This window comes from Arachis ipaensis, chromosome B05 (genome assembly GCF_000816755.2).
Source record: "Arachis ipaensis cultivar K30076 chromosome B05, Araip1.1, whole genome shotgun sequence".
In the NCBI taxonomy this organism is placed as follows: Eukaryota; Viridiplantae; Streptophyta; class Magnoliopsida; order Fabales; family Fabaceae; genus Arachis; species Arachis ipaensis.
Genome location: NC_029789.2, coordinates 92052041 through 92064091, shown reverse-complemented (window position 1 = coordinate 92064091; position 12051 = coordinate 92052041). Strand labels below are relative to the sequence as shown.

The 12051-nt window shown below is 38.8% G+C and overlaps 1 protein-coding gene across 1 annotated transcript; it reads right to left on the bottom strand.

Moving 5' to 3' along the window:
- Positions 2621-4039, bottom strand: LOC107640764. Its single transcript, XM_016344263.1, has 2 exons — positions 3907-4039; positions 2621-3384 (listed from the first exon to the last, which is right to left on the bottom strand). The coding sequence occupies exons 1-2, from the start codon at positions 4037-4039 to the stop codon at positions 2621-2623; spliced, it is 897 nt and encodes a 298-aa protein (XP_016199749.1).

The following is a 12051-nucleotide window of genomic DNA, read 5'->3' as shown; positions in this document are numbered from 1 at the left end:
TTTGTGTGGTTTAGAATTTCACAAATGAAATCTCGTTGTAATATAGCTCCTAAACCAAGCAAAAGTCCTTTCATACAAAAATTTATTTGTCACTAGTACAAACCCCTAAATTTATAAATCAAAGTATTGAAACCTCGGGTCGTTCTCCCTAGGAATCACAATGAAGTGTCTTGTTATTGGTTATGAAGTATGTTTTGGGGTTTTTGATAAGAGACATGAAAAGTAAATGGCAATGAATTAAACTAATAGCTAAAAAGGCCTTGGCAAGGGTTGGTGGTCAAGGATCTCTATCCCTATCACTAACCACAGCATGAGAATTGGCAATGATCAACCCACTAAGTCATCCTCTAACTAATAATGGAAAGTCAAGTGAGCTATGTCAATCCAAGACCATAAGTCCTAGTTCTCCACCAAATCAATTAGTGAGATCTAGCGTTAATGGCTCCCAATCGTCAATCACTTGGGCATTAGTAACTCAAGAGTTCCTAAGTTACCTTCCCAAGCCAAGAGCACTAAAATCTACTCTAAAATCTAACCAAGCATTTTCTCAAACACTTGGAAGGCACAAAAGGAAAGCATAGTAAATTGCAAGAATTAAAGGAATCTACAACTACAAAAGTAAGAGATTAACAATAGAAAGGCAAAACAATAGAAAAGTAAACTCATAACTAAAAGAAGCATTTTAACAAACACATAAGGGGAATAAAGTAAACAACATCAATTGTAAGAATTAAAGAGAGATCTAACTAGAATAGCAAGAGATCAACAATAGAAAAGGAAAATAATCATGAAACAACAAAGAACATACCAATTGCATTGAAGAAGAAATGTAGATCTACAAAAGAAAGTTCTTAAACTACAACTAACAATACAAAGGAATTACAAGAGAAGAAGAATTCTACAACTATAAGAGAACAATTAAGGAAGGCAAAGGAAAATTAGAAGAGAGAAGAAGAGCTAGATCTAGATCTAAAACCTAATCCTAATTCTAGAGAGAAGTGAGAGCTTCTCTCTCTAAAAATTACCTAAAGCATGATAAAACTAAAATAAAACTAAACTAATGACTAGATGTCTCATCCCTCTTCAATCCTTGGGTCAAATAGCATCAGAAATGAGTTGGATTGGGCCCACAAGGCTTTAGAATTTGCTGGCCACGTATTGCTTTAAGTGGATCATATGGCAGCAACGACGCGTGCGCGTACAGTGCACGTACACTTCACCATACGTGTAGCAACTATGGCAAATCTTATATCATTTTGAAGCCCCTGATGTTAGCTTTCCAACGCAACTGAAACTGCATCATTTGGACCTCTGTAGCTCAAGTTATGATCAATTAAGTGCGAAGAGGTTGGCTTGATAGCTTTTGCGATTCCTTCATTTCTTCATGAGTTCTCCATTTTTACATGCTTTTCCTTCATTCCCTTGATCCAATCTTTGCCTTCTAAATCTGAAATCACTTAACAAACATATCAAGGCATCTAATGGAATCAAGGTGAATTAAATTTAGCTATTCTAAGTCCTAAAAAGCATGTTTTCACTCTTAAGCACAATTAAAGGAGAAGTTATAAAACCATGCTATTTCATTGAATAAATGGGAGAAAGGTTGACAAAACCCTCTAAATTCAACACAAGATAAACCCTAAATATGGGGTTTATCACCATGCTACCATAAACTCATAAAATGATGCAATGTATGGTTTTTCTATTCATGAATTTGAGCCTTTGAGTAAAAATGATTTTCTTGAAATTCATAGCATATATAGACACCAAACTTAAGGTTTGGCTATATACTTAAACAAAATGAATGAGTATATATCCCAAAATGGTTCTATGATCAATTATGCATGAAAAGCTACTTTAGAGTACCTTTAGGCACACCAAACTTAGGAATCAAGCATATGCTTCAAAAATGATGTGTGCAGTTATCAAATCTACTCATGAGAGCTCAAATTTATGCTAGAAGAACCATCAATTATTGAAATTAAAATAAAAGCAAGAATATTAAATCATGGGCTGCCTCCCATGGAGTGATCTTTTATTGTCACTAGCTTGACATTGGTCCCTTGTTAGGGTGGCTGATGATGTGGTGCCTCAGTTTGTCTCCTCTCACTGTGAGCCTTCTTCTTGTGCACTGATGATCAATCTCCATATGCTCCACTAAGAGTATCTTATTTACAATATAGTAATAATCAGTTTGTGGATCTATCTCCAACTGCTGGTATATCAATCTTACTATGTCCCCTTTTGAGAATCCTTCAGTTGGTATCCTTTTGTTCTTCCACCCTTTTGGAACCTTTTTCTTGCTCTTCTTTCCCCTTTTTGGTGGATCTTCTTTCTTTACATTAGGTTTTATGTCAGGGACTTCCTTTCCAATGATCAAATCTTCAATCTCTTCCTTCTTTTTCTTCTCAGCCTTCACATGTTCATTTTCCTCTTTTTCTTTTCCAATGTCCATCTCTTACTTCACAGGTGAGCTGAGGAGTGTCTCCTTGGCTTTTTCTTTCCAATGTACATCTTCTTCTTCAACCCTCATGTAGCTTTTCTCTTCAATAGTGTGCTGTATTTCTTGGAAGACATTCAGAGTGATCTTCTCATCATTTACCCTCAGAGTCATTTCTCCTTATTCAACATCAATGATGGCCCTTGCTGTAGCCAAGAAAGGTCTTCCCAATACAATAGAGTCATTCCCCTCTTCACCTAAGTCCAGGATTACAAAGTTTGTTGGGAATATGAAGTTCCCTACTCTGACCAAGAGATTTTCAATCACCCCCTTGGGAATTACCAGAGATCTATCCACTAGCTCCAATGACATCTGTGTAGGCTTCACTTCTTCTATAGATAGCCTTCTCATCATAGACAGAGGCATGAGGTTGATACTGGAGCGCAAATCACACAGTGCCTTGTCAATGACTGTGTTACCAATGGTACAAGGCAAGTAGAAGCTCCTAGGGTCTTTGAGTTTTGGTGGGAGGCCTTCTTGAATCACTGTACTACATTCCTGGGTTAAGATCACTGTCTCCTTCTCATTCCAGCTCCTTTTCTTATTGATGAGCTCTTTGAGAAATTTTGCATATAGAGGCATTTGTTCTAGAGCTTCAACAAGTGGAATGTTGATCTCCAGCTTCTTAAAATCTTCTAGGAATTTGGAAAACTGTTGATACTTGATCTCCTTCTGAAATCTTTGAGGATATGGCAGAGGAGATGTGTGAGTCTTCACTATCTTCCTCTGATCTTGTAATTCCTCCTCTATGATTTCCTTTCCCTTCTTTGAAGCTTGTGGCTGTTCCTCTTTCTCCTTGAGCTTCTCTTGGTCTTGCTTGTCTTTGAGTGTCACTTCTTCCTTGCTGCTAGCCTCATCATTTTTAACTGGCCTCTTGTTAGTTTCTTTGTCATTCACCAATGTTCTTCCACTCCTTAATTGGATGGCTTTGCATTCTTCCTTGAGGTTGGGAATGGTGTCACTTGGTAATGTATTGGGTGCTCTTTCAGCCATTGTTTGCTTGGACAGTTAACCAATTTGCCTCTCCAAGTTCCTCAGTGAAGCTTCATGGTTTTTGTTGGCTAGTTCTTGATGCTTGATCATCTTCTCCATCATCATCTCCAAGTTGGAGATCCTCTGTGATTCATGGGGTGGTTGTGGTTGATTATAGGATGTTGAGGGTGGATGATAGTTATTTTGGTTAGTGGATGAGTTGTTGGGTGGATAGTAGTTAGGCTGAGGTTGATTGTTTTGTGGTTTTCTGTATGGATTTTGGTTAGTGTTTTGATGGTTTGTGTTTCTGGAATTGTTCTGGTTTGAGTTTCTTTGCCAAGGTTATTGGTTTTGGTTCTCTCCCCATTTCAGATTGGGGTGGTATCTCCAGGATGAATTGTAAGTGTCTCCATGGAAGTCATTTGGTCCAGGACCTTGATTGTGCATGTACTGCACTTGCTCTTGCTGCTGCTCTTCATAATTTTCCTCCTGCAGTCCCCAAACCACTGATGGTTGGTTAGTTGTGCTCACTGCTACAAGTTGTAATCCATCCAATCTCTTTGACATTGATTCAATTTGCTGTTGAAGCTGCTGGTGCATGAGTTTGTTCTGAGCTAGTATGATATCAACTCCTTCAAGCTCAAATACACCTTTCTTTGGAGCTGCTTGCCTTTCAGAGGAGTAGAAGTACTCATTGTTGGCTACCATGTCTATGAGATCATGTGCCTCTTGAGCAGTTTTCATCATTTGCAAAGATCCTCCTGAGGAATAATCCAAAGCTTTCATTGAAGGTAAGGACAAGCCTTCATAGAAATTCTGCAACTCCACCCATTCACTGAACATTCCTTCTGGACATCTTCTGATTAGAGCTTTATACCTCTCCCAAGCTTCATACAATGATTCTCCTTCCTGCTGTCTGAAGGTTTGAACATCAGTTTTAGCTTGATAACTCTCAGGGGTGGATAGAATTTGGCTAGAAATTTGCTAACCAAATCATCCTAGCTGGTAATGCTCTCTTTAGGGAAGGTTTTTAACCAATGTGTGGCTTTGCTTCTTAGTGAAAATGGGAATAAAAAAAGCTTGTATATGTCAGGGTGGATTCCATTGGTTTTGATAGTGTCACAAATTCTTAAAAACACAGAGAGGTGTTGGTTTGGATCTTCAGCAGCACTTCCTCTGTATTGACAATTATTTTGAACCAGGATAATCAATTGAGGCTTGAGTTCGAAGTTATTGGCATGGACATTGGGGGTTAAGATGCTGCTCCCACAATTTCTTGGGTTGGGGATAGTGTAGGAAGTTAAGACTCTTCTCTGAGGCTGGCCATTATTGTTAGCCATACCATCAGTGTGATTTGGGATGTTATCCTCCATCACTTGATCCTCTCCTTCTGATTCCGATTCTCCTACAACTCCCTTTCCCCTTGCCTCTCTTCTTAGTCTTCGGAGGGTTCTCTCGTCAAGGTTACAAGAGGTGGAGACCTCTCTCCTTACTTCTGTCATACACACAAAACCAGAAACCAGAGACAATTTACTCTACTGCTAGAGTGATATTAAGGTTAGCTTAAATAAAAACTCAAACAGTTAGTGTGCTTAGTAAAAGAAAAAGAAAATGCTTAATCTAGATTATCACCCTACTTAATCATTGTCAATCTAAATCAATCCCCGGCAACGGCGCCATAAACTTGATGAGGGAAAAAAGATTCCACACAAAACTCACCGGCAAGTGTACCAGGTCACATCAAGTAGTAATAACTCACAAGAGTGAGGTCGATCCCACAGGAATTGATGGATTGAGCAATTTTAGTTAGGTGATCAATTTAGTTAAGCGAATATTTGATGATTTGAGTGAAACTTGATTAACAGAAGCTAAATTGAAAGTAAATAAAAGGGGGAGGATGAATTGACTGAATCTTAAAGTGCAGAAGGAGTAAATTGTAGAAATTTAAAGTGCAAGAAAGTAAAAGAGCTGAAATTTAAATTGCAAGAAAGGTAAATGACTGAAACTTAAAGTGCAAAAAACTTAAATTGCTGAATCTAAATTGCTGGGAAATATAAATTACTTGAAGAATACAAGGGATTTGGGTGTTGGGATTCAAATTGAACTAGAAAATGCAAATTAAAGTAAATCAGAGAGCTATGAGATGAAGAAAATTAGATCAGGATCTCAGTAGCAAAGCAGAAATGGAAAATTGCTTGAAGAAACAAACAGTAAGAAAAACTTAGATCAAATGTGAAATTCTAAGAGATAAATTGAAAATTGCAGAAGAGCAACAAGATCAGAAAGCAGATCTAGATCTCAATTGCTCTCTTGACCAAACAGACAAGAAATTGCAGAAGAAATGAAATGAAGAAGGAGAAGAAGATGGAAATCTAATTCTCCAATTCTCAGAACTATAAGACTGAAAAGCAAAAGATGATTCTCAGATCAAGAAATTCAATCGGGTTCTTCAATCTGAATTTAAAAACCCAAAACAGAAAGTAGAGGTTGCAGAAACAAGAATAAACAAAAAGAAAACTAGATCTAATCCCAATTCCCAAATTCCAAATGAATATTAAAAGTGAAAAACTAAAAATGAGCAAAAAGGTTCCTCTCTAATCAAATTTGTTTCTATTTATACACTTTCTATTCTCAATCTTCAAAACTTGGAGTGGGCTTTTTAATTTTGGCCTTGAATAAAATTGGGTTGGAGATGCATGCTCCAGTGGAGCGCTCCGTTTGGAAAGTGAACTTGGCGTTCACTTCTCCCTTGGTGCGCCTTTGTTGTGCCTTTTTGCCTCTAGCGTTCACTAATTGAATGCTACGCTCAAATTTTGAGCGCCACACTTGGTTGGGTGCTGCCTTGGACACGCGCATTGTTTCCCTTGGCTCTTTCTCTTCGAAAACGTTCACTAAGTGAACGTGGCGTTCACTTTTTGAACGTTACCCTTTGTTGCACACCTTGGTGCGCTTGTTTCCTTGGTGCGTGATGGTCTTCCTTGGGCGTTCACTTATTGAACACTGCGTTCAAAGTTTGAACGCCACCCTTTGCTTCTTTGGTGCATTTGGCCTGAGCTTCCTCCCCAAGGCTTGAAACCCATGATAAAGTTCATAAAGTGAACGCCAGGTTCACTTTTTGAATGCTATCCCTTGCCTCTTTGATGCGTTGTATTAGTGAACTCCAAGTTCACTCTTTGAATGTTGCTCCCTTGATTGGCCTCCCCTTTTTCTTCATTTCTTCACCTACAAGAAACCAAACAAACAATCAAAGTATTACCAAATTCACAAGGTCTTTGCATTATTCATGAAACCAATTAATTCTAGCATAAATTCTATGATTTTATGTAAAATAAATGATAGTTGATTGATTCAAGATAATCATGAAAATCCACTCCAATTACTTACTTATTGTGCAAGAAAGTGCACAAGAGAATTATTGTAAAACTAGCATAAGATGACTTGTCATCACCACACTAACTCTCAGGATCTCAATTCTTCCCGAATAGTATTGATCAAGAGAGTAGTGAAGGATAGAGCTCCAATTCTAATGCAAGTGATTCCCCTTCCGAGGCTCACACAGGCATTCACTGAATTAAACCCCCTTCCGAAGTGAGTAATTCACAATGAAAAAAGAAGATACCCAATAGCTACACAAATGAATAGAGAAGAAGAAGAATTTCATTGATTCATTGGAATTACAATAGAGCTCCTCCCCCTAATGAATTTGGAGCTTATTTCATCATTGCTCTAGTACAAAACAAAAAATAAAAAGTGCAGAAAATGAAGAACAGAAGGAAAATAAAATAGAAAATAAGTGCAGAGTGTTTCTGTTTGAGTCCCTGACTCTCTTGCCTTCCAATTTCCAATCCACTAACTAGCCTCCTTCTGAAATAAAATTTTCCTCCCTTTATACACTTTCCAATTCAGTCATCAAGTACTTGGAGTGGGCTTTTTGGCCTTTGTTGAAGTGGGTCAGGAAAGGTCCGTATTGGTGCTTCCATGCAACTTCATGAGAACGTAGCGTTCTGAAGGAGAACGCAACATTCATTTACCGACACGTACGCGTCTCCTGCGCGTGTACGTCCTTGCCTGTTCAGTGCTCATCACGCGTACGTGTGCTACACGCCCACGCGTCCTTTAGTAGCGCTCTCCAAACGAGCGTAGCGCTCTTGCAAACAATGCTCCTCCATGCTACACGTCACCCACGCGTAGGCGTGGCCTTCAGAAAACCATTTTCACGCTGCTGCTTGGTTCACGCGTCCGCGTGCTTCTTCTAAAACGCCCCTTTCATGCATACGCGTCATGCACGTGTACGCGTCGGTGGCAAATTTTGGATCCCAATTTTTGAAAGTGTCGCAGGCACTCATTTAGAGAGAACGTAGCGCTCTCTTGTAACAAGCGCTAACCATACCTACGCGTACGCGTCATGCACGGGTACACGTGGATCTTCCAAAAACTTGTTTTATGCATAAGCGTCCTGTACGCGTGCGCATCGCTAGAGAGCGTAGCGTTCTTTAAAATAGAGTGTGGCACCAATATTCAAGTTGCAGGAGAACGTAGCATTCTCTAAATGAGTGCTACGTTCTTCTGCCCTGCCTCTTTCTGTGCTTTTCCTTTTTATGTTTTCACCTGCCATCAATCAAACATGCAATCAAAGCCTTGCCAAAATTATAAGATTTTGCATCATTTATAATAATCACATAATTCTTGCAAAAATCTCATGATAATGCACAAAATTAACAATGTTTGATTAAATCAAGACAAACATTAAATTCCCACTCAAAAACTTACTTATTGCCTAAGAAATGCATGAAACCTAATGAAAATAAGTAAAAATGGCTAGTAAAACATGCACAAAATGACATGTCATCACATGTCTTCAAGCACTTTAGTCAAAGCCGATGCGGAAGGAGGTGCTTCCACCACACTCTTGGAAGGATTGTTCCTCACCCTCACTTGTTGGGTAGCCTCGGTAGCATCATTGATCAAACTCCATGCTTCTGCTGCCGTCTTGTTCTTAGAAAGGGAACCACCACTAGAGGCGGTAAGCAACCTCTTATCTGCTGCACAAAGACCTCCAGTAAAATAGCTAATGAGCAAGTGAGTGTCTAACTCATGATGTGGACAAGATTCCAACAACCTCTTAAATCGAGTCCAAAACTCAAAGAGTGTCTCTTGGTCTTTTTGCATTATACCAGAAATTTTCTTTCGGATATAGTCGGTCTTCTCCGGTGGAAAGAACTTATCTAAGAACTCTCTTCTCAATAGGTCCCATTCAGTCACCACTTCATCCAGTTGGGAGTAGAACCACTCTTTTGCCGACCCCTCAAGAGAGAAAGGGAAAGCAAAAACCATGATAGCAATCTCATTGGCACCATGCCTTCGAGCCGTAGAACAAGCAACTTGAAAGTCTCTCAAGTGCCTAATGGGGTATTGGCCTAGTAGTCCATGGTACTTAGGAAGAAAGTTAATCATACTATTCTTCAACTCAAAGTTCGGATCGAGATTCGGATACCTAGCTTGCAATGGTTGAAGAATGAGGTTCGGTGCTCCTTGTTCGTGCAAGGTAATCCTACGTGGCTCCACCATATGGTTTTCACCTGTAGGATGCAAAGATATATCAGTAGTGCCAACAAAGGAATAGGAAGTTGTGGACTCTAAGTCACTCTCGATTCCGTCTAGTGTTTCGGAAGGTTCCTCAAGAGAGGCCGAAGCACTAGCCGTGTAATCCAACCGCCGCCTAACTTGCCGAGTGTGCAACAAGGTTCTTTCAACTTAGAAGTCATAGCTCATGCATTAAAGGAATCTAAACTAAAAACAAACTAATGAAAGCAAGTAAACTATCTACAATATTCACATATTCACAAAACCAATATCAAGGGATACATTGCAACCATTCCCAGCAACGGCGCCAAAAATTTGATGGATAGGATTATGGTCAGTCTAGATTTTATCAACAAAGGTCATTGTCATAGTATAGTTCTAAACCAACATGTAACCTTATCGATCAAATTTAGAATTTGGTTGTCACAATGTCAACCCTAGTATAAAGTAACCAAAAGTATTGGTTTCGAGTCATCCTCAAGAGAATGGGCAAATATGTGCATCAATATTGGTTAGAATTCCGGGGTTGGAAATCATAAACAAGAATTTAAACTACTAAACTTAACATGCAAGAAATCCTAAAGTGCAAGAAACTAAATCAAAGCAAATAAAGCCAAGTATAAGCAAATTCAATCTAGTAAGGGAGCATATTAATCTACCTCTATTCTAGAACTAAGTAAAAAACTAAACCAACTATAAGAAGAATCAAGCAATTAGGATTTTTGGGTTTCAAACAAGAATAATAAAAGGAACTCTTGGCTAGGCATGGGAATTGGGGTCACTATCCTTGTCTAATAACCATATCTTGACAATTATGAGGAACCAAGCTCATTAAGTCTACTTCTATGCTTGAAGTATGTCAAATGGCTTGATCAATCTTAACTCATAAGTCCCAATCCAATTACTAATTGTCTTAGTAGTAGATTGGTGTCAATAGGTATCAATTTGACCACTAGGATTCTCAAATCACCAAATTAATTAGACCCAATGACTCAAGTTCACCCAATTTCCTTAGCCTAGGCCAAGAGTATAGAAAACTACTCCATAATCAAAGGAAACATTTCATCAAACACATGGTATGCACTAACTAAAGACATATTCAAATTGTAATTTAATTGGAAATCACAAATACCCACTAACAATTATTGATGAGTGGATAATTTATACCCTTTTTGGCATTATTTTTACATAGTTTTTAGTATGTTTTAGTTACTTTTTATTATATTTTTATTAGTTTTTATTCAAAAATTACATTTCTAGACATTACTATGAATTTGTGTATTTTTCTGTAATTTCAGGTATTTTCTGGCTGAAATTGAGGGACCTGAGCAAAAATCTGATTCAGAGGCTGAAAAAGGACTGCAGATGTTGTTGGATTCTGACCCTTCTACACTCGAAGTGAATTTTCTAGAGCTACAGAAGCCCAATTGGCGTGCTCTCAATTGCGTTAGAAAGTAGACATCCTGGGCTTTCCGGAAATATATAATAGTCCATACTTTCCCCGAGATTTGATGGCCCAAACTGGCGTCCAAATCCAGCCTAAAACATCTTGGCATAAAACGCCCAAACTGGCACCAGAATTGGAGTTAAACGCACAAACTGGCACCAAAGCTGGCGTTTAACTCCAGGAACAGCCTATGCACGAAAAAGCTTCAATGTTCAGCCCAAGCACACACCAAGTGGGCCCCGGAAGTGAATTTTTGCACTATCTGCACTTAGTTACTCAATTTCTATAAACCTAAGTTACTAGTTTAGTATAAATAGCACTTTTTACTATTGTATTTGGAACTTTTTATCATCTTTTATCATACTTTTCATCTTGGAACATTTGGAGGCTGGCCTCACGGCCATATCTAGACCTTTTTCACTTATGTATTTTCTACGGTGGTATTTCTACACCCCATAGATTAAGGTGTGGAGTTTTGCTGTTCTTCATGAATTAATGCAATTACTACTGTTTTCTATTCAATTCACGCCTACTTCTTCTCCAAGATATACTCTCGTACTTAATTCAGTTAAGTCAGAATGAAGGGGTGACCCATGACAATCACCCAATCTTCGTTACTCGCTTAGCCAAGATCCGCGTGCCTGACAACCACAAAGCGGTCTACATGATGTTCAACGTAGTCATTGGACGACAGCTGGAGTATATTCTCTTGGATATCTAATACACAGACCGAGTCCGTGAGATTAGTATCTTCGTGGTATAGGCTAGAACCAATTGGTAGCATTCTTGGAATCCGGAAAGTCTAAACCTTGTCTGTGGTATTCCGAGTAGGATCTGGGAAGGGATGACTGTGACGAGCTTCAAACCTGCGAATGTTGGGCGCAGTGACAGTGTGCAAAAGGATCAATGGATCCTACTCTGATGCTAGCGGGAACCGACAGATGATTAGCCATGCGGTAGCTGTACCTGGTATTTTTCATCCGAGACGAGAAATCTGACAGTTGATTAGCCGTGCAGAAACCGTAGAGGACCATTTTCACTGAGAGGATCCTACAGCTTGCCATGGAAGGGAGCACGCATGATTGGAAGAAGGCAATAGGAAAGCAGAGATTCAGAAGCAACAAAGCATCTCCAAATGCTTATCTAAAATTCCCACCAATGAATCCCATAAGTAACTTTATTTTATTTTATGTTTTATTTATCTTTTAATTATCAAAACCTCATAACCATTTGAATCCGCCTGACTGAGATTTACAAGATGATCATAGCTTGCTTCAAGCCGACAATCTCCGTGGGATCGACCCTTACTCACGTAAGGTTTATTACTTGGATGACCCAGTGAACTTGCTGGTTAGTTGTGCGGATATGTGAAAAGTGTGAATCACGATTTCCCACACCAAGTTTTTGGCACCGTTGTTGGGGATTGTTCGAGTTTGGACAACTGACGGTTCATCTTGTTGCTTAGATTAGGTAATTTTATTTTATGTTTAAGCTTTTTATTTTTAATTTTCAAAAAATTAGAAAAAATTATATATATTTAGTTTTCGAA